This window comes from Stegastes partitus, unplaced genomic scaffold, assembly GCF_000690725.1.
Source record: "Stegastes partitus isolate 25-593 unplaced genomic scaffold, Stegastes_partitus-1.0.2 Scaffold49, whole genome shotgun sequence".
Taxonomy (NCBI): Eukaryota; Metazoa; Chordata; class Actinopteri; family Pomacentridae; genus Stegastes; species Stegastes partitus.
The window spans coordinates 178045-203394 of NW_007577780.1; the positions used below are offsets into that span (position 1 = coordinate 178045).

The window sequence follows — 25350 nt, forward strand, 5'->3', positions numbered from 1 at the left end:
GCCAATCCCTGCTCTACAGGCCTGCCCAGCTGGCTCGGCCGGGCCTCCACAGACGCAACTCTGTTTCCAGTCATGACAGGAAGGGCTTGTCTCTATATCACAAAGGCTACTAAGCCATTTGGGTAGATACCTATTTGCCTGAATGGCTGGCGGCTGGAGGGCCAAGCCCTTGTCGAGACTGGGCTAAACCCCCATGCCTTGTGGTCAGAGGGCAATTAGGACTCAGCAGAAGCCTGCAGCCGAGCCACTCACGTGCTGATTACGACCTGCAGAAGTACCTCCAACTTTAGTGAGCTCAATCACTGTCAGGCTTTGACGCTCTGTCAGGTGTAGTCATCGTGCCTCTGATACAAATAGTCCATGTGTTGCAAAATCCTCTGTGGGGGTGTGTGCCTTTGTAGAAAGTGCCAGTGTTTGGTGTGTGATGTATATTTGAAGTCTCTGTGGCAGTGGTGCTGATAGGCGAGTCAGTAGACGTCAGGCTTCTGTCTGTCGAGTTTCATCTCCTCCTGCTCTGCGCTGTAAAGCAGAGTGTCAGCTTGGGCATTACCATAGGCTGACCTTTGCCGCTGCACTCCCCACTGCACAGTTTTCTGACATTCAGGGGCGCTGTGGGGGAGGCAGGAAGGGGGTGGCCTGTTGGCTGTTTTTTGCCTGTAGTGTGTTGATGTGTGTGTTCCTATAACAAATGAACTGACAGTTTATGCTCGTGTTTTGTTTTTTTTCCCCCCACATCATTTCACTCTCCTGCCACTGATTCGCTTTTGAAACCCCCAACAAAGACACTGCTGTATTTGATATTTAGTTTTCCTCCACCCCAAACCTGCCTGTTGTCAAAGAGATTGCTGTTATCTTTGTGTGAAATCTTGGCACCCTGATAAATGAGAGAGAGCTGGAAATCTTGCCTGCTGACATCAAGGCACCATGTACCTAAAATCCTTCCAAGGCCAGAGGGAAAAGAATAACATATCAGGCCAATTAAAGTTAATGCATGGTGACATGCTGAATCGAGGGCAGGGATTGCTGCCATATGGCAGTCCAGGCTGTAAAGCAGAAAGCAGGGGAAAGGGAGGAGGATGAGAGGAGTGGGAGTCTGGGCAACAGAAAAGGTGACGCAGCATCAGTGGTACAAAACACCCCCAAAATCCTCAGATCCGTCTCAAGACTGCAGCGCCACCACCCATCGGTACCCGCACACAACCTTTTCTCCTTTCCTCCCCCCTGCCCCTGCAGCACCCCAAGGTGCAACGCCCCTCAGGTATCTGTGTAGAACTGGCAGCTTCATTAAGGCTTGTTTTTTCTCCTCTCGCTGGGAGGATTTAAATGAGCTGTCATCCTGACCTTTTTGAGCTCCTGCTTTTTAAAGCAAGTTCAGCCCCCCCACCACCCCCAACCCGCCACCCGTCTTTCTCTCTTTCCACCTTTCTCTCTCACTTTGTCACTCTTTCCTCCACTTGTCTCTTCTCCCTGCAGGGGGGAAGACACTTTTAAGCCATCACCCTGCGGCAGACAGGCATGCCAAGGTTGTTTTGTGGGTAATTGCCTCTCTCATAGACGCTGTTTGTCTGCGCACACTTGCCGCCCTCCTCTGATGCCACGCAGCAAACGGGGAGGGCGCGGACTCTGTAGACTTAATTTGCTCCCTGACTGTTCTTCAGTGCTGATTAAGCAAGCATCTGTGGTGTTTTGAATACAGCAGTAAGCCAAGTGGAGCATGGCTAACGTTTTCTCCCTCTCTGTTACATCAAGTTATTGCACAAAGTGGCAGGCATTTATGGGAGCTGTAGCCGCGTTTATTCATTTCTTTTCACCACGTCCAGAGCTGGCTCCATTGTTTAATGTCCCCAAAATAAAGGCCTCTTTGAGGTCTGGAGGACTGCGGTATCGATCAGAGTCTCACTAACTTGTCAGCACCAGGCCTCTCGAGAGTGTTCTTTTCGAGTATACAGGAGTCATTAATTTCCTCTGCCATGGTCTGATGGAGGCGGAGAGGTAAAGCGCGGCGAGCAGGGTCCAACTAGGTGACTAACATGCAGGGCGAGGAAGAGGAGGGACTGAGTCGATTTAAAGCTGCCAGTCCCTCAGGCCCAGTCTGCCCGTTTTACTTCAGCTGTTTGATGTTTAATTGAAGTTGTTATTGGCATCAAATGTCACCTTACCTGATGCTCCAGGTGTGAATCAGTTTCTAATTGAAAGGTAACTATGTCTCCCACAGCCCTGTGCCTCCAGGGACCAGCTACAGAGTTCTATTAGTCCGGACCCAGCCTCTGTATCGCCACGCACCATGTGCTGCCTTGCAGTTATGTCTGACCTCTCCCCCTCTCTCTCCCTCTCTCCCCCTCTCTCTCTCCCTCTCTCTCTCTCTCTGCAGTGTGAGGAGAAGTGTGTGTCCCATGTTGCATTAGTGTCTGTGTGAAATGCTGGCCTGTCTGCCAGGGCCAGGTGACCTCCCCCTCCAGCTTCTCCCCCACACGCAGATGAACACTGGACTTCAGAAATGTAAGTACTGATCTCGGGACACACACACACACACACACACACACACACTATTAACAACCACCACCATCCCACACAACAAACCAAGCTGTTACAATCCTGCTGGCCGCCCCACATCAGATCCCCATGCCAACCCTGGCCTGGTTCTCTTCTGCAGCTCTGTGTTAAAACCAGAAAGAGAGAAAGAATATTTTTGTGCTCCAGGACCATAGATCTGTCTTCAAGGGAAATTAGGATGAACTGCGCCATTAATTTGCTGATGAACGACGAACCGGCTCCCTCCCTCCCTCAGCACCCCTGAGGATCCGTCTGCCGCCAGAGTGTGGTCCTGTGTGCTTCCTACAACACTATCGCCGCGTTCATGTTTTAAATATCTCGGCTACTTTTCACCATCAGGAAGAGTCAGTCGCTGTCAGACTTGCAGACAGATTGCGGCTGAGTGGTTTTGCCCCGATGATCTTGTAATGTGAGTGAATTTAAGATGCAATCTGCTGCCCTGGTTTAACAGCCGACTAGTCGGTGCTGGCCTGCTGAATTCAATGTGTTTGAATTTTACAACTCGACTGCTGACAAATTTGGACACTTTAAGGTGTTAGGGGCAGCAGCACAAATGGAGAGTTGAAGTCAGCGAGCGAGAGCTGAGACTGAATGGCTCTGACGAGGAAGAGAGGAGACTAATACATAATGAACGGAAATGTTAATAGTAAGTCGGTGTTATTGTCCTTGTCGTCACTTTTAAGTGTCTTCTTGTCCTAAACTGACTTGTTTCATGTCCTGCAAATGAAAACGATATCTAAATACCTACAAATGCATTTTGTAATTAAGTGTATATTTTTGTCCAATTGATGCCTGCACACGGTCATACTTGCATTTTGTCCTATCAGTGTGATTGTCCCGACTACAGCAGGCTTTTTAGATGATCAATCACTCCCCAGACATAGATTATGGTCCATTGTGTCGGTCAGCTTTGCTTATTCAATCACAAAAAGTCTATGTCTCCTTTTCCTCCTGCCTCCATCTCTCTGAGTAGAAACTCAGCCCCAGCCTGACCCATTTCTACTGCAGTTTTTTTTTTTTTTTTTTGTTGTAAAATGCTCCAGCTCATCAAGACTGTAATTTCAGAATCACAGTAATCAGCCAACCCCCAGGAGATCAGCGAGCGTGAGGGAGTCTGCTAAGTGCCAGCGTCTGTTGCCTCACTCAGGCAGGCTTGTGACATGGTACAGCCATCAACTAGACTGTTTCTCTGCTCTTCCTTTATGTGACACAGTAAGAAACATTAGAGCACAAGGCACAACTGGAGTTCAATTTGTTTTTCTGCCCAACACTTTAATCCATTTAGGTGATGGAGCGTGCTTCCTACTGCACGGCCATTCCTAAAAGTGTAATTACAATCTGTTCTTTTTTTGCTCTCCTTATCATTCTCTCTTAATGCCGTTCCTTGTCATCTGCTCTTCAAGCAGACACGGTGTTACATCAAAGCCGCAGAGCTGTATTTTATTAGGACTAAGTCATTTTTATCTGAGTGCTGTAGGAAAAAGTAAACTGAAAAAATCTGTACATTTTGGGGTTTTTTTTGTGCAATCCAGCACCTGACGACGACCTTCTGCATGTCAGCAGTTTGTGCAGTTGTCATGTTTTGAGGTATTACTTCCCCGTGCGCTGCCACACGCAGCCAGAACCAGGCCTCAACCCTCAAGTAACGCTCCGCCGTCTCCCTCCTGGCTGTCCACAGGACTCACTGTCTCTCCAGAGCCCCATCGCTTACCCAGCACAGAAGATAATTTGACAGCTTGACTCCATGAGAGATGTGCTCGACTGCTTTTAGGTGAAATTCATAGACTAGTTGTCACTTGAAATCTTTATTCAATGCACTGACAAGTTCCCACAAAAAAAGGCTCAGATGGGGAGTTTACATAATTAGCTCCTATTTGTTTTCCTATTTGCCTATCCTTGAGCTCAAGCCTTTCAGCTACTCAGCTCACTCTAATGCCGAGCCTTGTGTAACAGAATCTTGTCTTTGACACTTTCCCGCCACTCTGTATTCACCAAGAGTTCCAGATCGCCAGTCTGGCTGTGCACTGCCTCTTCTCCTGTGCATCGAAGAGTCATTTAAAGTTACGAGCTTGCAGGATGCTGTCAGAGGCAACGCCAGAGCAGCTGCTCTATTTATCATCAGGGAGTGACTGTTAACAGATGATGGCTGTGAAATGTAAAGGCTGCCGGAGGAGTAGATCAGGTATGCTGAGAGACAGTAGGTCATGAGGAAAACGGCTAATCCTCCAGGCAGGATGACTCAAGTACCAGGAAGTGGCCCTTGGTCCTCAGTTCTTACAGGCAGAACAAACTGTTAGTACAGCTGGGCCACTTGGCTGATTCTCACATCTTAGTCCCGACTGAGATCAAAAGCAACTCTCTTTTCTTCCTCTCCTCATAATAGTTTTCATTTCTTGTAGGTTATGCTATCACGCTCTATCAGCATGGAATGTTCCCTTCAAAAGTCTGCAGAAATGCGAGGAGGTGGCTTCATGTGAGAAACTAAATTCACATGTCTAATTTGACGCAGAAGCTTCAGACCCCATTTCCTGCTCTTGTGTGAAAATTGTAATTTACAGCAGCATGAGCTCTTGCTCCCTGCTGCTTAAACCTTGTTCAATAAAAACAGTAGTTTGAATAAAAGAAACCCTAATTAGTGCCTGCTGACTGTGCACTTGTGTTCCAACTAGCTAGCTAGCAGTGGGATAATTAGCGCACGGCCAGACTGGCCTCTTTCCCCCCGATCCCTCCCTGGGAACGTGCTTAGCTGGAGATCTGAGAGATGATATGCTCGTAGCCACCAGCAGCCGCCTACAAACCTCACTCATATTCCTCATTAACCCTCCCTTGATGCTTTAAGCTCTTCAACTAATCCAGGTTTCAGGTTAAGGTTGAAATGCTAATAAGCTACACTTGCTTACTTGAACATATAATCAACAGCTGCCAGGAGCCTTAAACAGATGTAAACAGCAAGAGGTCGATTTTATCCACTGTTGAGGGGAAACGACTCTAAACAGTTATTTATCAAATCCATTACACATTTTACTACATTTCTTTTAAACACTTCATCCTGATTAGCTTTTTCTCCCCCCAGAATGCCTGTCTAAGCTTTGTTAACAGTGTATAATCCCTTTTCCAATTTAATGGATCGTTCAGTTTCCAATGACACTGCTTTCTTTGCTACTTGCCTGAATCTTACAACTTAAGTATAAAACTCATTACACAAGTGCCAGTGGCAAAGTTTACTGTTACATGCTTGATGTGGTTTTTTTCTTGTGATGTTTCTCAATCTAAAAACTGGATTTCCCTCCCTGAATAAAAATATAAAACAATATAGATATTTTTCACTCATTTCAGATATTTTTATTAAAATTGATATTCAAAATTATATTATCCATAGTTATGGATAAATAAGTGGTAAATAGTGTAAGAAGACACATTTTCTTTTGGGTCTATCATGTGAACTTCTAGATTCAAGAGTTTTATTTGCCATTTGTAGGCAAACAGACAGTCTAGGCACTGAGAATGTGCAGGGCTCTGTCGCCTAGTCAAAATAAGCGAGCAATAAAACACTATACAATAAAACAAGAGTAATAAAAGATAAAGATAAAATCTGAATGCTGCAGCTGAGGACTGAAAACTAAACAAGAAACTAGTAATATACAAAAATTGCACATTTTTCACGTTCTATAAAACGTATACAGAAATCCCACGTTGTTCTCGTATCTTTAGGTATTTAATTGCAACCGTTTTGATCGTCTTTGTATTAAATACCACAACCACTCCGGCTCGGTATTTTTTCCAGATTCATATGCCGATGAAGAGGCGGTGCACCGCTGACTGATGGTGTTACATTCAAAGTCACTGTGGTCTTTGACATTCGGTCACTCTGTCCACAATCCTAGTTTCATCCAGAAGATTTCATTCCCATGAAATTATAAAAGATGTTTTATTCATTGCAACAGATGATGGTACTCTCTTCCCACCCACTGACAAACCTTTCTGCAGCTACACTGACATGAGGTTTTGACAACAGTTGCAGACCACGGAGGCTGCGCCAAATTCTCACAAGCTCATCTCACAACACTGATAGCAAACAGGCTGCATTTATTAAGTTTTATGATATGCACTGTGTATTAAATGTAATCCACTGATACTGGGAGGACTGGCTGGGGTTAATTGTTACACTCAAACCGCCTTTATTTTTATTTAGTCTGTTCCTATGTCACTATGGAACATAATTTCCAACAAGATCATTAATCATTTGCTGTGTTTGACAGGTGAAACCTATCCTCAGCATGTCTGTGAGCCTGTGTGTAAGTGTTCATTTATCTGTGTTTGCTTACCCTGGCATTTATTCAGCGACAGACATTAGGCCGCAGTGATGGCGGGTGTCAAGCTCCAGCTCCTTGGCCCAGACCCCTTGCATTAATGAGGCTGCCATCAGCAGGCTGAACACTTAGTTACAGCAGCCCCCTGTGTGCCGCCCCATACCGGCCCTGCACATCGCTGCCCATTGTTTCCTGTTCACAAATAAAGCAGGAATTAATTAGCCAGTTGGCACAACTCTTGGAGCTGCCGTGTCAGCGCCCTCAGTTCAGCTCTGTGCCTCATCCCACAAGCCCCGTCTGCCCGCTTTGAGACTGAGCATGACGACCACGGCCGCATGAAACCACAGACCTCTGCCAGGATTTCAGACATTTCAAATTGCTGCTCGCTCGACAACAGGGAGGAGCAGCCAGAATGCTATAAAGACGACTGTTTTACCTGAGCGGAAAATCCCCCTCCTCAAATAACGGCAAGCCAGACCTGTGATTCTTAATGTTGATCAGGTCCACTCACATCTGTCAGTCTAAACGCTGTGGTGTAAGTAGGTCAGACTGGCAGGGCTTGGGGGGGGGGAGGCTGAGACAGGGAGATGGAGGGCAGCAGGGAGAAGAGCCTGACGTTCTCTAAAAACGATTGACTTTTATTGTGAAAGTGAGAAAGCTGCGTTAAAATAAAACACACACCACCTGCAACACCTGCATGATCTTGTCGCACATTTTAAACCGGCTCATAAACGAAACACACCCTCACACATGCACAAACACATAATCGTGTTCACATTGTCACTTCGGCATTGTTAAATTTAGCCACGCTGCTTAGCGGGTGTAACAAATGTCTGCGAGCTGAGGCCTGGGAGGTGTTCCCGCAGATCAGAGACGCTGCTTCTGTGTCTGATTACTTGTCTGCTGTCATGGAGCTCTGCTCTCTGCGTCTATCTCTTTCTTTCCTTCTCCCCACAGCAGCCACAGGGGACCATCACTGCCTCGCTTATTCTTTGTTTAGTTTGTGATTCAGTAGCAAGTCAGCGCAGCCCACCCTCAGATGTATACCTATTCTTTGCCCAGATGCGGCATCAATTAAGGCCACTTAAAGCTCCCGACCTCAAAGTCACCAACTATACCACTAAATTGGACTGTAGAGTGGGAACGTGTCAGCCGCAATAATTCTGCTGAGTGAGATCGGAAATATTTTTCTTTGTCCTGATAAACTGGGACCTGAGAGAGTTTTAGGAGGTATGGAATATGAGACCACTGTCCAAATCAGGTTCCACTCAGCTACTCCGATTACAACTGATGTGCTCTTTTGTGCCATATACACTTCTACCTGGATTAAGTTGTCTATCTCATTGTGCCTCTCTCCCTCCTCTCTTCACCCTTCATCCCTCCCAACTCTGTCTCCTCTTGCCTCCTCCGTCTGCCTCACCACTGATCTGTCCTGTTCTCCTCTTAGGGGACACCACACAAAGGATGAGATCCGCTCCGTTTCCAACCCCTGCAGAATTGGACGCATATGCTAAGAAGGTTGCCAACAACCCCCTCTCCATCAAGATCTTCCCCAACAGTGTCAAGGTCCCCCAGCGAAACCACGTGCGCCGTACGGTCAACGGGCTGGATACGTCAGGCCAGCGCTACAGCCCTTACCCTTCGTCTCAGGCCAGTGCCAAGACAGGCCTCCTCGCCATCGTCAAGGTGCCCACAGTCAAAGGCATCCTCAAGGATTTTGACGGCAGCAGAGCTCGCTTGCACCCTGAAGTCATCATGAACCCTCCCACTGGACCCTATCAAGTGGCTTCAACCAGCACTTTAAACCACCACCCACCTCTGCCGAACCTCCCACGGCCCCAGCAGAGCTTACTTCAACCGCAGGATCCGCCTCAGACTCTGCAGATGCCCCTTCCTCAGCAGCAGGCTCACACCCAGAGCCTCAGACACCCTCCCCCTATGGCCCAGCACCCTCAGGGCCCACCCAGACTCCAGACTCTGTCTCAGCACCCAGCCCTTGGCCACCCACAGGGGCCTCCTACTGTCATGCTTCAGCAGCAGCACCTTCAGCAGCAGCCGCCACCTGGCCTGCAGGGGAGCAGAAAGCTGCCAGATGGCGACGCACCGCCTAACGTTACCGTCTCTACCTCAACCATTCCACTCTCCATGGCCGCTGGGTTGCACCAGGGCCGCCAGGCTGACCTGAGCACCATTGTGCATCAGATCAACCAGTTCTGCCAAGCTCGAGCCCAAGGTGCAGGAGCCACCTCCATGTGCGAGGGCCAGATTGCCAACCCCAGCCCCATCAGTCGCAACCTGCTTATCAGCGCCTGCTCCCGGGTGTCCATGCACAGTAACCCCGCTACCCCTGGCTTCCCCCCACCCAACTGCATTATCGGCGCTCAAGAGAAAGCCACAGCCCCAGTGGGAGCCCATCCTCCACCCAGCGTGGCTGCTATGAACCACTTGCCTTCCAACCACGCTGATCTCAAGCAGCAGCACCACCTGCAGCAGCATCTGCATCCGCAACAGAATCAGCAGCAACAACAGCTACAACACAACACGCAGCAGCAGAAGATGCGCTCTTGGAATCAGCATCAGTTGGCTCATGTGCCCCACATTCAGAACGGTGGGACCCACCTCTGCAAGCAGCCTTCCAGGGACCCCACCTTCCATTTTAAGGGCATGGGCTACCCTGCAGAGGTGTGTGTGGGTCAGCCTTACTCACTGAAACCTCCCATAGAGAGGCCCACTCCCTCCCCGCCTGTCAACAACGGCATGCCCGGCCCCATGGCCCACTACACTAACGGTCACTACTTCCAGTCCCACATTTGGAACAGCAGCATCCTACCCACACCCAACAGTGACAGCTCCGGGTCTCAGGACGTAGCCATGCCATTCCACGGTGCAGGCCCAGGAGGGTGTACCACACTAGACTGTGGGCCCCCTGGGGCTCCCCATTACAGGCTAGGAACCAGCTCCTCCACCTCTTCCTCCGCCCAGACTAATCTGATGCAAACGTCAGATTACTTGGGTGGGGACTTCCAGACGCCCTACTTCCGCGATCAGAATCTAGGGTTGATGGGCAAGATGCACAGGCCTCCTCTGAGCAGGGTAGGTCCAGAGGTTGGAGATGGCAGAACCGCTCTCATCCAGCACCCAGGGTACAGATAAGCTATGGCCTTGTCTCCTCAACCGTTATCAACCCCCTTTGTTTAGTCTTAAGAAAGGAAACACGTGAATAAAACTCAATTGATAACTTAAATGACCGCTAATGTTAAAGAGGGTAAATTAATATATTTAATGAAGAACAGTAGTTTTTTTTTTTTTGTTTGTTTGTTTGTTTGTTTAATCTTGCAAGTGATCAATTGCTACGTTTAGTTTTGTTGCTTTTACCTGGCACTTCTGGTAACTTTTTTATGTGTGTGTGTGTGTGTGTGTGTACACATCTGTACTGTTCATTCCCTGCTTCATCCTCGATCACACTCGTCGATCTGTGTGCCTGGGTCTTAACAGATCCTGTGTTATTTCTACCACAGACCTGTCGGTAGTTTTCTTATGCATGTAAGAAAGAAGAGAAACAATTTCCTCACTGAAAAACAGCAACGTCTACTGATGGATTTTTTTTTTAATTTTTCTTGTTTATTTTACAGGATCATGTCAGGAATTTTTGGCTCCGACTAGTTTTAATAGACTAATTTTTGGGTGTTAACGCTTCAAGATTAGATACAATCACTTCAGGACAGAAGAGAGAGTAACGATCTTGTTTCAGTGCAAAGCCATCGGACACTGGAAACTACAAAACACAGCTGGAAGCGCTTGCAGTATGCACATGTACACAGAGGTTTTATTCTTTTTAAATGTAATTATTTATTTGTATAATAGGACTATTCAAGATTAATTCCTCTCGGTCAGTTAAGGAAGCACGTAATCAGGTTGTTTGTACATAGTAAAGTTTCAGCAGGGAGCAAACATGTAGAAAAGGTGATGCTCTGTCCTGCTTCAAATGCTGCAATGAATTCAGGTGTTAAAAAAAAAAAAAAGACGACTCAGTGCCATAGCTGGCAACAAGATTGTGAAATGTTTAGGGCAGAAAAAGTCAAGAAAGATTAACTCTCCTACCTTAAAATGGCCAAAGTCAGGTTAATAAGGACACACTGTTATGAAGTTGTGCCATTTTTCTGTTTTGTGTCCTTTTCTGATCCTTTGTGTATCCATGACAAATGTAATACTTGAATGTTAAGATTATTTGTTTTGCAGGTATTGAAAGGGATAGGTTAGTGATGAGGGCAAAACTCTGGAGTAGAAAAAAAATAAGTGTTAATAATAATGTCACGTAGAGTCGAGCTACAGTTCTAGCCAGAGTTTTGGTCCCCGCAACAGGAACTTCAGTAAATTGTGTGTAGTTGCTACTGAATCTGATGTGAAGTCTGCTCGAAAAGACCAAATTGATCACTTGCAAGATCTCTCGGAGGTAAACGGAACCGACTTTTAAGTTTAAAGTGAAACAGCAAATGCATTGTTTATTTTATTGTACACTGGCTTACCTACTAGACTACTGTAACTTTAAAGTTTAATGATTGTGTGTGAATGACGCCCGCTGACGTGGGTACAGTTAAGGGTGAGTGTGCGAGCGTTAGAGAGTGTGTGTTATAACACAATTACGCCCATGTTTTGTTCACCTAACTCCCTAACAGCCCTTAAAAAGCCTTAAGTGTTTGGTCCTTGGACTTTCCTTTGAAAATGAGCATGGTTTTAATGAAAACCCCAAATAATAAGGAGAAAGAAGACGGTAAGGATACACAGAAACAGCAATTTTCTTTTAAATTTTTTTTGTTGTTTTTTTTGGGTCTTTTTATTTTAATGAAGTTTCGTTGACTAGACAGAGCAATTCCTTAGAGATTCTTTATTATGGAAAGCAAGAAAAGGAGTAATATTTTGTAATTATATATTTTAGCAATGTGTAGTTACTGAGCTGTAACATTTTTTTCCAAGTTTCAAAGCTTCAGTTTGCAGTTGTGACTATTTATAATACTTGATTTGCTTGTTATTTAAATTTTATTTTTTCTTCTTTGTTTCTTGTACTATTGCTGTGAAATGGAAGAAGGTCCATAAGCCTTTCTTTTGTGTCATTCTGTACGACAGATAAGAGGCAAGAGCGTGAGAGTTGTGCTACTCTTTTTGTAATATTGTAATAATAAAATAAAGTTCTAATTTATGCTTTGAAATGAGTCTGCACTCGGTTTGGTTGAACATTAACTTGTCTAAATTCACAGCGGGGGTCTTCGCTGCCGTTTCCTTCTGCTCCTTTCATTCTGCATGCGCTCGGTCTTAAAGAGATACATTAACTTTACAGTTGTCATCCTGCCTGACAGTTCAGGTAGCTTACTATTCACACACTTGTCTCTTCCATAATCAGCCTCACGAGTAGCTGAACAGTTCAAAAGGCCCATCGAAACCACGTATAATTTGTAACTGTGACAGCTTGTGCTGAAGGTGGGGATTGTTGCACCAATTGCTGTGCCGTCATGCCATTTATCCAGGCCTGCCTCTGCCAAATAGCAATAGGAAGTAGAGTAGACAAAGCAAGCTGTGAAATCCGCAGGACTATCTGGCCGCAGTAGATTTAGCTTGTCTGGCTGTGATGAAAATGGGACTCGTATAAAGGGCACACAGCGGGAGGGCAGGATCAGCACCTTCGTGATCAGTATTACTCCATGAAGGATTTTGAGCGATGCCAGAGGTGCCAGCAGGTTGTGGCCTTTGTGCAGCGGATGTGCATCCTGTTCACGTGCAGAAGCAGCATGCGGAGAAGCCTTTTGGATTAAATGTTTAATTTAAAATGCATGATTTCTTTGGCATTTAGGCAGCACTTGTTGCAGGAGTGATACATTCTACGTCTTTTTTTTTAGCATCATATCAGTCAAATGCACACATATCCACAATGTTTTCCTCATCACCGCTCAGCTTGGTGAAATACTGCCTTGAAGATGAAATTTAAAATCAAGTTGACACACTGGAGCATCAGTCAGTCAGAGTCGCAGTTCATCCATTTGGCAGTTACATTTCTTGGGGAACTGAAACTGGATACTGTCTTTAGGTTTGAATGCCTCGTTGCTCGGGTCAGTCAGGCTGAGCAGCCAGAGTGAAGCCCCGCGTTGGCCCTTTACACCGGTGAGGAGCTCGTCTCTGTGGACTGATATGCCCGCCACCGCCTACTGCGCTCCGGGAGCAAGCCTCTCCAGCTCCTCCCTGTGGATGAACAAGGACACGTTACTTAGATGTGAATGACTCCACTGTCTCACAGAAATGCATGCATACGTGTTTGTGCACCTCTTGGTAGGCTCGGCGGGGTGTCTGGGGCAGGCAGCTGGACACGGTCCCAACACCCAGGATCCTCATTGATTTTCCCCAGGTTGATGTTCCATTTGTTCCAGTTGACTTCCTCCACTCTGAGACAACAAGAGGACACATGCTCCAATTACTGTCCGCTGTGTGACGCATCAATCAGCTGTCAGCGAAGGCAAATTAGTGAAGAACACGGTGCGCCGGGCATCGCTTGGTCCTGCTCACACTGCCGCATCTTAGGGTAACTCTGCAGGACTAAAACCTTTATTTTTGCTTTATAATTACTGCTTGCTTAAGTTGGCTTCATGCTGCTCACAAGATCAGCCAGCAGCGGTAAACAGGTCTTTAATCCTCAGAGTAAAATCTCCTAACAGGGCTGAAAGTTTGTAACACAGCCAGTGGTGGAAGATGTGTTCACATCCTTTTCTTAAATACAAATACAGCATGTGAGAAATCCTCCAAGTTGTGCACAAAAAGACATAAGTATCAGCAACAAAATGTAGTTAAAGTATTAAAGTAAAACTACCGCTTTATACAGTTTTTCGTACAGAAATACAGAGACAGACGCTAAATCTGAGGTCTTGCCACATGATTATTTTTGAACATGTATTCAAATGAAACCATGTGAGAAGTTTAGAGGGAACAATCACTATTTGGTGAAGCTTTGAAGAACTCACAGATATCTAAAATAAGAGCCTGAATACATGCTGCTTTTTGTGAGAAGGCAACAGGATTGGAAAACACTGATTTAATCTTTAATTTTGTGTTGTAGTTTTTAAAATTGGCCATATCATCCATTGTGTACATTGATCTTAAAAGTAACTGAAGCTGTCAGATAAATGCATTGAGTATAAAGTAGCATAAAATGGAAACGTTTAAGTCTAACTTTGAAACCCAATAACCGACTATACCAGTCAGATGACAGCACTGAACCTCTCAGCAGAAAACCTGAAGACTTGTACTAACTGACACACATTGAGCGTTTTATCTCGTCCAACCGAACACAAGATCTGACTGCTACTGACCAGCAGAAAAATGAACAGGGTGGCCAAACAAAAAGATATACCCCAGATTGAGACAAATAACTTTAAAGGTCATGTATACAATCACCATGAACTCAGTAAACATGTTCTTTTCTTTATCCTGATGATTCTGCAGGGGAGTCTCTATTACAGATTACTTACAGCCGCTTCACTGAAACTCTTCCACAACCCCAGAAACCAGCCGGTACTAATATGCTCAAATATTACTCATTGCTTGGTTTACTGTGCATGATGTAGTTTGTAGTAATCTAATGAAACACAAACGCATTAAGGCAAATGCAGCAACAGAGCACCATAACAACTGAAATACTGAAGAAATCTAGTAGTTTATTACATATACCTGTGGGATCTAATGTAAAACAATAAAACAGCTCTGCTTAAAATTCTATTTCTGAAGCTTCTACATGTTCAGTTTTTGTTTACATTATCAAAAATGTGATGATTCTTACTTTATGTTTAATACTAAGACTATAGAGGTGGCAAAACTGATGCATTTTTCAATTTTGATCTGATGACGGCACTGGAAGAAAAGCACATGTTATTTTTTTTTCAAAGATATGCCAGATGAAACCTTTAACCTCATGTTGTTACCAAAGGGACACCATGTCTGTGGTAAATTTCACTGAAATCTAGCTGTTGACGTCTCACTCAAACCCCCCCAATGTCAACCTCATTAGGATTCATCATCTTGAGACCAGGACAATGTCTGTCATAATAATCCATCCAATTATAGCAGAGATATTTCCGTCTGGACCAACTGACAGGTCCTTATCTGTGACTGGGACTCAGCACAAATCTGAATGTGTTGTCATCCAGCAACAGACCGACCACTTCAAAACTGCACTGACTGCATGCAAACCTGAAACACTGGCGGCGGTCGTCTCCAAGAGCAGTGCCCAGTTTTATCTCCACCCCACAGCGAAACCTCTTCTGCAGGCAGTTGGGCAGCCGTTTCTCCATGTCCAGGATAGTGACAGCCCTCTAAAAACAGTTGCGACACTTCATTAAAGCCTCTCATGATCGCTCACATGACCAGCGAACGCTCTGGATGACTCACCTGTAGCTTCCAGATGCTGGCGCTCTCCATGGTGATCTTCTCCACGGTGCGGTTCATCAGAGCGATGAGCATGTTGAGCAGCAGGATGTAGGTGAGTATGATGTAGCCGATGAGGAGCACGTAGAAGATCTCCTTGTACTGGTAGCCCTGGGTGAACTCCATGTCGCCCATGCCGATGGTGAACTTAAAGAGCTGCAGCGTGGTGTAGGAGATGTTTCTGTAGCTGGGTTTCAAACACCCATCATCAGCATCATTTTGACCGTGGTCATCAAAAAAACGGCCCTTCTTCGGTCGAGTGGTGTTTTTCACAGGAGGCTCTATGAGCAGGGTGACCACGGCTGTGACAGGACACAGAGAACACAACATCCTCCGTTCATGGCTCTAGGCTGCAGTTTTTATCTCAACATGTTTCTTTTGTCAGCGTCAGCAAGGAGCAGATCTTATATTTTCAAGTAAGATATCATTTGGGATCGGAGAAGATAAAATACCTGCTGAAAATCCAAAGAGGAAAACGATGTAGACAAAAAGAAAGCGCAGGATATCGCTGAGGATCATCTGCAAAGACGAAGAGAGACAGAGGATCAGATTGTTCACGGTGACGTTCACTGGTGGGTGGTGCAACCCGTGTGGACTACCTTCTGTATCATGACGCTGTAGATGCCCATGTGTCTGTCACCCCTGGAGTAGTAGAGCAGGTTCAACCAGCTGAGAGCAAGACACAGCACCAGGAAGCCCAGGTACTCCTGCCGCCCACACAGATAGAGCCCGGCCGAGGCCAGGAAGAGGACGCCCTGCACGAAACTAACAACAACAGAGGAGCTGCCGTGATGCCGCATGGCTTCATGTGAGTACCTGTGAATCATGGCTTCTGTTGGGTTTGACTGCACTGTGGGTTGCTCAGGAGCTATTCGATGATCAAGTGTTGTCAAGTACCACTAAGCACCAAACAATACGCTTTATAGTGAGCGCTTCTTTCAAAAGAAGTTCAAACATTGCCTGTAGAAAGCCTTCACCTCCTTTGAAAGTTTTACTTTAAGGTCTATAAAATACATTTAATTCAAGTATAGAGTTCAAAATAAAAGTTCACACCAGTATTCCTCTCTCTGTAATGTTACACACCTGAATCATAACCACTTGTACCAGAATTTATTACCTAAATGAGATCAGCTGCATGCAGTCAGGAGGGTTCACTTCACTGTAGTATTAATACAAGTGTACCCAGAAGGTCGTTTTTTGGTGAGCTGGTATCGCAGCAGAAACTACACTGATCAGCCACCAGATTAAAACCACCTGCCTAATACTGAATACGCCCTTGTGCAGCCAAAACAGCTCTGACTCGCTGAGGCCTGGACTCCACAGACCTCTAAAGGTGTCCTGTGGTATCAGGCACAAAGATATTACCAGCAGATCCTTAAAGTCTTGGAAGTTGTGAGTTAAGAGCCTCCTGTTTCTATGAAGGGGTACATGTAGTCTGCAGCAACGTTTAGGTAGGTGGCACCTGTCAAAGAAACATCCACATGAATGCCTAGATTTCCCAGTAGAACGTTGCTCAGAACATCTGCTGCCATCTCTTCCCCACGTAAACAACACACAGATTCAACAGACCAGGCAACCTTCTTCCATTGCTCCATGGTTCAGCTCTGGCGCTCATGTGTTCATTGTAGGAACTGTCAGTGGTGGACAGGGATCAGTATGGTCTGCAAATACGCAGCCTCATATGCAGCAAACTGTAATGCTTTGTGTCTTCTGACATCTTTTTAGCAAAGCAGCATTAAGGTTTCTAGCAATTTCTGCAACAGTAGCTCTTCTGTGGGCTTGGATGACATGAGCCAGCCTTCACTCCCCACAAGCATCAGTGAGCCTCAGACGGCAGCAGTTGACCTCCATTGGACCACCTTTGGTTGGTGCTAACCACTGTATGCTGGGAACAGCTAGAGAAAGTCTGATCCAGTTGTGTAGCCATCACAGTTTGGCTTGTCGAAGTCACGCAGATCTTTCTGCTCGCTCCTAATTCCTGCTTCCAAACATGTCAACTTGAAGAACTGACTGTTTATATTCTGTCTGAAACATTCCACCTCTCGCCGTTGTAACAAGGTGATAAATGTTATTTGCTTAACGTGATAGAGGTTTTAATACTGTGGCTGATCTGTTCGGACCATAAAGAGGTGAGCAACAGAAACTAAGTATGACCACGTGTGGAAGATAAACTTTTTTACTTACAATAGAATCTCATAATATCCATCGATCAGCAGGGTCTGCAGCTTTGGGTGTTTCCTCTTCATGTCTATGATCTAAGGATTTAGATAAGAATTTTAATCAGTCACATTATTGGATCACAAGGTCTTGATATGAGACAGTAAATATAACTTTATAAATGAAATAAAGGTGCCTACATACCCCAATGAAAAAGAAATAGATGTTAGCCAGTGTTATCAGCAGCTGGCCTGAAACATACAGGTAACCCCATGTGTTGTGCTCGATGGGAAACGGCGGCTGTGGGGCACAAAGGAAACATCAGCACCGTCAGGACTGTCAGGAAAAGCCGCACAGATCAGTGTCACAGGTTGTATCAACCAGCTCACCGGTCCGTTCTTCTTATTGTAGGCTACAACAGTGAAGATGATCAGGTACAGGAGGTAGACCAGGAAATTAAAGAAAAACATTCGACCCGCAAACTTCTTCCACTTCTTCTCCAGCAGCTGGATCAGAGGTTCCGTCTCCAGCATCTCATGACGGTTCTGGGCAGAAACAAGAGGAGACACGTGTCTAGGAGCTGAATACCAACTACAGCTGGGCTCACAGTACTGAGACTCACGGGAATGTCGCTGCTGTAGACCAGGATCTCTATCACCGACTTGTCCTCGTGCAAGTCCAAAGAGGCCAGGTCATACAGGGAGCAGTGGACCGGCCCATACACCCACTCAGTGAATTTACGGGACAAATGTTTGGTGTGACTCTCCTGGAACTCCCGTTGAAGGATGTGTGAAAACAGCTGCAGACAAATGAAAGAAAAGTTAGAACAATGACGCTTGTCCACCAAGACTGAAAAGGTCCTGAAACTCACAGGGCTCAACGTAATTCTGTTTTCTGGGCTGTCAGTGCTTAAGGGGAACCCATAGTATTGTGTCTGACCCTGCCCTACTCCTCATGTCATCCCGCAGTGTTTTACCCCAATCTTGCCGGTCTTGGCAGCCATTTTGAGAGGCGTCAGCCCCTTGTGATTCTCGATATCGTCCAACTTCAGCTTGGGATGCAGTTGGGCGCTTGTCTTGAGGATGTGGTCATAGATGCTGGTGATGAATTCTGTGTTCTCCTTTGAGTTGTCAGCCACCAGCACCAGGGCGTGCAGCACCGTGTTGCCCTGAGAGTCCCTCAGCTTAGCATCCGCTCGCTGGAACTCGTTCTCCATGAGGAAGTCCACCACGTCGGGCTGGTTGGTGCAGGCTGCCAGGGAAAGGGGAAGCTCACCTGGAGACATCACAAAGAGAGGTTCACGTTTGTTTTCTGTTTTTTACTGATAAATGCATCTTAGTGACACTGTTTCCACATCAAAACCATCAAAGCTCTGAGTCTGAATTGACAAAAAAAAATCAATGTCATCTTTACAATCATCAGAAAAAATCTATTCCCAATAAAACCTATTCTACTTCTTGTTTCTTCACTTGGACGTTTGAGCCTCACTGTACAGAATGATGTATGTGCAGAGCTGGTGTGACAACTAATTTGTAGGCCAGTCATGGTCTTATTATTCTATTTTTGGGGTCTACTGGATTATGTTTACATGCTTTAATGCACAAACACATTATGTTCTTCATACTGTACATTGCTGTGGCACCTTTCCTCACCGTCTGTCTGAAATGCTCCACTTTAGCTTTTTAGCTCTTTAAGCCCAGTTCACTCTGATTGGTCAGCTGGCCACCAATCATGGTTTACGCACTATAACCCCAGATCTCTGAGTGTAGACGGAGCAGTGTAATCCTAACAGAAACAGCTCTATGGTGGCCTGTGAGGCAGCTGCTTTTTCTTTGAGGGCCAAACTGGCCGCTTTTATGCAAATGTGTAACATGATGATGTTAATAAGTCAGAAAATGCTGGACTTCAAACGCTGCATTTCTGCTGTGTTTCCTGTGGCAGAGAATGGCTTGCTTTGGTTTGCAGTTAAGGCTTTGTGAATTTGCAGAATCTTTACAGAACACCCTCACTTCCCCAGACTGTTTCATTATCCGTGTAATATTATCTGTGCTCGGACAATGCTGCTAATACTTTAGGTGCAATATTTCATTTATATATTATCGACACTGTTATTTTTATTCTGTTTATACTCAGCTCTTTTTTTGTACCTTGCACTACTCTTATATACATATATATTTATAGTTATAGCTTACAGTACTTATTAACAAGTTACTGCCTCACAAGTATCGGTTCTGTGTACTCCGGTTGCCAGGCAACGACATTTCGTTGCCAGATTCACGATTGTGTTCGTGTGCAATGACAATAAAGAAAGTCTAACTATATGCAACTATAGCTACAACTACTAGAACTCTAAAAGCTACTGTAACTACAGCTAAAGGAAAGGAACAACTGAAAACCAGAATATGGGCTCTTGAGTATTTTCTGGATCTTCCATACACTTTCCCTTAAATTGTTTTATTTTATTAACAGTATTGATAATGTTCTAGTGAGCAGGTTCTTCATTCTTCTTTCATAGAAGTCATCTAGATAACTCTGTCAGATCAGCTCAGTCTTAAAAGTGAGCTTTAATCTGCAGATTTATTGGGATATAACTTAGAAATCCTGCATCTTGTTCCAGGACACTACATGAGGATACTTGTGTAGACCTGCAGTATTACAAACCAACAGTTAGAGGTGGTGTTGTCGTGTAAAAGGCAGCAATGTGTCCATAAAGGAGGAGAACGCTTCCCTCTCGACAGCTTGGACACTTTGCATGTATACATCGTATAAGTGAGGGAACTCTTGTGTTTCATTTAGTACCAAAAAAATAAACACTGCTCTGCCGTACAAGAGTGGATAACTAAGTGAATGAAATGTCACATACATCACCGCCTTTATTACAGAGTGAATTATCTCTCACCGAAGTAGAAGTTGGGGCCGTCATGTTGCTGGAAGAATTTCCCACAAGCTTTAGCGTGGACGTCTGCTCCTTTGCTGACCAGCAGCTTCACATACGGGAGACTTCTCCTCTCGATGGCTATATGCAGAGCTGTCTGACCTGTCAGAGGAGGCGTCACATTTCTTTATATTCACTTTGTGCCATTAGATTTTTTGTGACTAAGACAAAAAGTAATGGAAAAATGATCCTTTAAAAGATCTTTATTACAGTGTTTCTGATATATACGGAGAACGGGAGGTGGCAAAGAGAGAGAGTTATATCAAAAAAAGTTCCTGAATTCAGAAGAAACCTCACCTCTGTAGTAGTTGCTGGTGAAAGCTGCATTAACAAACTCCTTGATGTCGCCCATGCTCTCTGATATGGCGATTAGTACGTCTATGGTCTCGTTCTTGCCGTCTTTGATGTGCAGAAGAGCTTTCATGAGGGCGGTTTTACCGTAGGACTGATCTGCAGATGTAACCACACATCCAGGGGGTCAGCACACAGGTCAGCAGCTTACATTTTGATGCAGCTGTTGTTGCATTATGGGTCATTATGCACTCACACAAAGAGTCAGAGAGCTTCTTCATGTTCTGGTGGAGGTACTGGTGCAGGCCGTCCAGCTTTGTAACATCCCTGCTGGCCACTGCTTCAAACAGTCTATCAATGTTGAACGTCTTGCTGTCTCTCCTGCTGTCCGTCTGCTGCTCACCTCGGATCCCTCTATAAACAAGATGTGTTTTACACTCAGCAGGGTGACGAGACAATACTGTTGGTCTAACAGCTTCACTGTCCATTTTAATCAACACACTGGGGCTTGATAATACACAGCACCCACACCGTAATGAGGCAAATATCATTTTATTCCTGCATGGAGAGACTCACTTGTCAAAGTTGAGATTGAATCTTATTTGAGGTTTGGTCTCCTCCATCTCCTCCTGGTAGTCGGTGTCCATGGGGGCCTTTGGGCCGTCCTGACCCAAGCCCAGAGCAGAAGCAAAACCATCCTTCTTGCCTGCTTTCCGTTGTGATTTCTCCTCCTCTGTCCTGTCGTCTGCCTCCAGAGTGAAGCCAAACATCTCTGACTTCTTCATCTTCACCTCTAGTTTGAGTGATCTGCACAGAAATACGGCACAAGTGTTCATTCAACAGCATGGGGTGCTTCAGGGAGCAGATTTCCAGTTAGGAAGTGTACAAGAACCAGTTATGTCTTCTGGAGTGTAACTTTCCGTAGACCAACAGTTTCCATCTTGGAGGACTGGAGCCACACAAAGGATTTGACAGGATAGATCCATATCTGCTTTACAAAATGTCTTCTGAGCTCTAAATCACATAAAGTTCGTTCAGCTTGGAAATGTAAGTTCTCCTGCTGCCAAAGTCATCTCATGAGTCTTTGCGAGTATAAAACTAGCTGAGCTAAATTAGCTGAAGTTGAAAAGACAAGTTGAATAAACTCATGAAATTAAGTTGAAATAACTACGTACACCGACAACAGTTACAGACTGACTTGCTTTCATTTGACATTTTATAGCAAAATACGTTTTAAGAATTTCTTCTTCATTTAACTTGGAAAACGTGCAGTCTTTTTTTCTTTTCAATCTGAACGCTGCTTCTGGTTTCAGTGAGATAAATTATAAACCATCAAGCGTGAATTCAGCCATAACTGCTGTCATGAAACAACCATAACTGGATTTAACACGTATAAACCCAACCCAGCAAGTTTCTTTAAACTACAACAAACAAAGGTCTCGGGGGAGTTTTAACTTTCCAACAATGCATCCTGGGAAGTCTACATATAGGCTGGTTTAAACTTCATTTAATGAGTTGAGTGAACTCTCAGCTGTTCATTTATTGAGCTCATCACATCACAAGTACCTCAAGTTGTATGAATTTGTTATTAAGTTAGTAAAGTGGTCTGAAAATAAATAAATAGACATTTTAAGTTGAATTTTCCAGAACTTAGCACGAACCATATATTTGTATTTGGCAAACTAGAAAAAATAAGTTGATCTGACTAAATTTCTACAACTTGAGAAGCAAAGATGTGGTTTTATTAAACTACTTAAAACTGTGTCAGTAGGTTACACATAGCTTTGATTTAATGGATCAGAAATCAAAATTAGTTGTGAGTCACGCCGAAGTGTTTGCCTAAGCAGAGTTTACCACCAGGGTTCATCTCTCTGCGGCATATTTTCAGACATGTGATGTCTCATCCCTCTATGACTAACAAAGAAGTTTATTTACAGGGTCTCCATGACACCAGGACACACAGAGCACTTGATCTGGAAGCTACTTACTCTGCAGAATAATCGAATCATTTACAGTTGGGTTTGTGTAGAAACAATTTCAGCGAGTTGCAGGATGAAGGGAATATTCCTGCACAGTTCAGCTGATCACAACAGTCTATATTCTTGTTGTCTTGAATCTCTATGGGTATTTTCGGTGGTTTCTTGTTCCCATTTTCAGTTTGAAAATGAGGAATTAGTGACTCGGTAGAATCTCCGTATGACTCCTCGATCATAGGAAGAGCAAAAAAAACAAAGACTGGATGAACTGAGAAGTAAACACGTGTTGTTTTTTTTTAAGTCTTTTTGAGCTGATGAATTAAGCCTTTGTTTTCATCAACAAAACTGAAGCAGCAGTATTTTAAAGAACGGCACAATTCACACTTCCATAAACGAGTTTATTGTTAAACTGTGTGTGTGTAGGAATACCTTACACACTGCGTCATTATGTCCTCTTGTATTATTTACAGATCTATTGATTGATGACACGGTAATGTGAGGCGTGTATGTTTTAACAGAACACATCAGACGTTTAAGAACATAAAGATCATCTACACTATTTCAATTCAGTTTTTCTATTCACCACAAATCCATTCACATAGTAAAATAAAGACCCTGCATTATTATATTATAGAGAGAAACCCAGGAATACAAGGACTTCCTTTAAGCAAGCACTTCGACAGTGTGAAGAAGAAAAAAAACAGATTACAGAAACACAATTTAATTTTTTTAGCTGTATGTTCACATGCACACCAAATCAGCAGCATATCATGAGAATATTATATTAAACTGGTATTTTGCTCATGATAATAAAGATGTTTCACATATTCTTCATGCTCTAAAACCTTTTTAAGCTGTATAACAAAGCAGTAAAGCTAAATCAGACTAACCACAAGTGAGTCGTCTTCTTCCAGATTGTCTTCTGTATCAAAAATCTGCTCTTTAATCAAAAACCAAACAACGGTGCAGAGTTCTGCAGAGATGCGGGCGTGTGGATCCTTTTGTCTTCAGCGTCCTATGACGCTCGCTTAATGTAAAGGAAATGAGATTGTAGAAGCAAGCTGGAGGGAGATAGGGTGACCCGCCCTAGAGAAAACCAGAGCACATTACTCGGACCCTGAGTGCTTGAAAGGATGCTGTATTGACCGAGCATGCTTAGACCAAGACAGCTAAAGATACCACAAGACATTCACATGTATGGCCTGTTTTATCTGCATCTGACACAGTCTTAAAAGTGTTTAATGAAGAGTTCAGCAGAGAAGAGTCCCAGAGCTGAGTATTAATGTGTAAACAGCCTCTGCATTTAGGCAAAACAATCTAATAATATAGTTTAGTTAATGCAACGAAGCACTTATCTGCAGCAAATGCCTATCAAAGATAAATGTGTGGCACCGTTAAATAACAGAACCTCACAATGCTCAGAAAGAAAAAGTCATAGAAGAGAAACTTACATGTTTCTTTGGCTGGATTTCTGTTACATATGTAGAAAATCCTTTGGTTTTTTGTTTTTTTTAGTCTATGAAGTTGCTTCCCGTGTGTCTCATGCTCTGCTTCACGCTTTCAGCTTGATGTGTGCGCGTCTTCGGTGCTGCTTAAGTCCTGTGACCAAGTGTGTGGTTGCAGATCTTCCGCCTACCGATGTCATCTGCACATTTGCTGATATGAGATCTGACAGTTTCCTTTCTTTATATGACTTCCTTTTTTTTTTTTTCTTGATAGCTAAATGGGGCACACAGACATGAGATGGTTATAATCTGCTCAAGACGGTGTAACTAGTTTGTACCGGAAGAGCTAAAACTTTATCTGTGATAACGTGCTGCTCCATCCAGGGGGTGTCTGACCTTTTTAATATGAATTTACCTTCATTAAAAACCCAAATCAGTGCTCAAGATTATAATTGTTGCTTTCCTGGACAGGCAGAATAACACACAATAACATTACATTCAATAAAAATAGTCAAGAAATGAGAACAATTTGAATCATTAATACTGATTTATTAGATAACATCACTTCATGTGTAAACTACTGACCCACACAGAAATCTCTATCTGAAGTCATTTCAGCATCATGTTGCCCCAGTTTGATGAATGACTGGATATACCAATAAGGCCTTGCATTTTGCACAGTCACATCTGCATTTCCTTGTAGAAAAATCACTGTTTACACACATTATTATGACAAATTACAAGGAAACCGACATTATTAACTGGATCATCCATCTGGATGCTTCAGAACAAATCGGTTTTCTCTCTGATGACTTTCAGTGTCATTACTCGCTACTTAATTATCGAATTAATGTAATAATATGAAAACAATGACATAAACCATTTAGGCCATTTATCCATCATGTGAGTAGTAGTAATACCACAGAGGGCAAATAAAGAGCAGTGAGAGGGCAACATTTAGAAAAACACTTAAATCTAAGGATCAGCTGGGAGGAAGTGAGCAAAAACAACGAAAGAGCACAAATTCAGTCAAACATGCTTTAACAAACACGACTTGAGCAAGGCAATCTGTCAGCACATGTGTATAAATGGGGCCTGTATCACAAAGCAGGTTAGCCAGATATCTTTGAACCTAACTTTGGGTTTCTGGTATCGTGGGTCACCTCTTAGGATTACTATGGCAACCTGAGCTTCACAGTTTGATGGAAAATTGAGTCATT

The 25350-nt window shown here is 44.2% G+C and overlaps 2 protein-coding genes across 5 annotated transcripts in view; one reads left to right on the plus strand and one right to left on the minus strand.

The window, feature by feature from the left end:
- Window positions 1–12070, plus strand: part of fam222ba (family with sequence similarity 222 member Ba) — a 29875-nt gene extending 17805 nt beyond the window's left edge. For all 3 annotated transcript variants that reach the window (XM_008306902.1, XM_008306903.1, XM_008306904.1), the window contains exons 2-3: window positions 2372–2499; window positions 8311–12070. In XM_008306902.1, the coding sequence (XP_008305124.1) occupies window positions 2418–2499; window positions 8311–10016 (1788 nt within the window). In that variant the 5' untranslated portion in view covers window positions 2372–2417 and the 3' untranslated portion in view covers window positions 10017–12070. The remainder of the gene's footprint in view (window positions 1–2371; window positions 2500–8310) is intronic.
- Window positions 12071–12659: 589 nt separating this feature from the next.
- Window positions 12660–24339, minus strand: trpv1 (transient receptor potential cation channel, subfamily V, member 1). 2 transcript variants are annotated; one of them, XM_008306905.1, is made up of 17 exons: window positions 24137–24339; window positions 23576–23771; window positions 21286–21516; window positions 20966–21123; window positions 20716–20868; window positions 20383–20520; window positions 18460–18758; window positions 18106–18282; window positions 17873–18028; window positions 17688–17783; window positions 17511–17581; window positions 15926–16091; window positions 15779–15845; window positions 15291–15628; window positions 15093–15214; window positions 13176–13294; window positions 12660–13094 (listed from the first exon to the last, which is right to left on the minus strand). In XM_008306905.1, exons 3-17 carry the CDS (start codon window positions 21492–21494, stop codon window positions 13009–13011), a joined length of 2355 nt encoding a protein of 784 aa, XP_008305127.1. In that variant the 5' UTR covers window positions 21495–21516; window positions 23576–23771; window positions 24137–24339; the 3' UTR covers window positions 12660–13008. The 2 variants fall into 2 exon arrangements, with proteins under 2 accessions (XP_008305127.1, XP_008305128.1); XM_008306906.1 differs by lacking the exon at window positions 23576–23771.
- Window positions 24340–25350: the final 1011 nt, after the last annotated feature.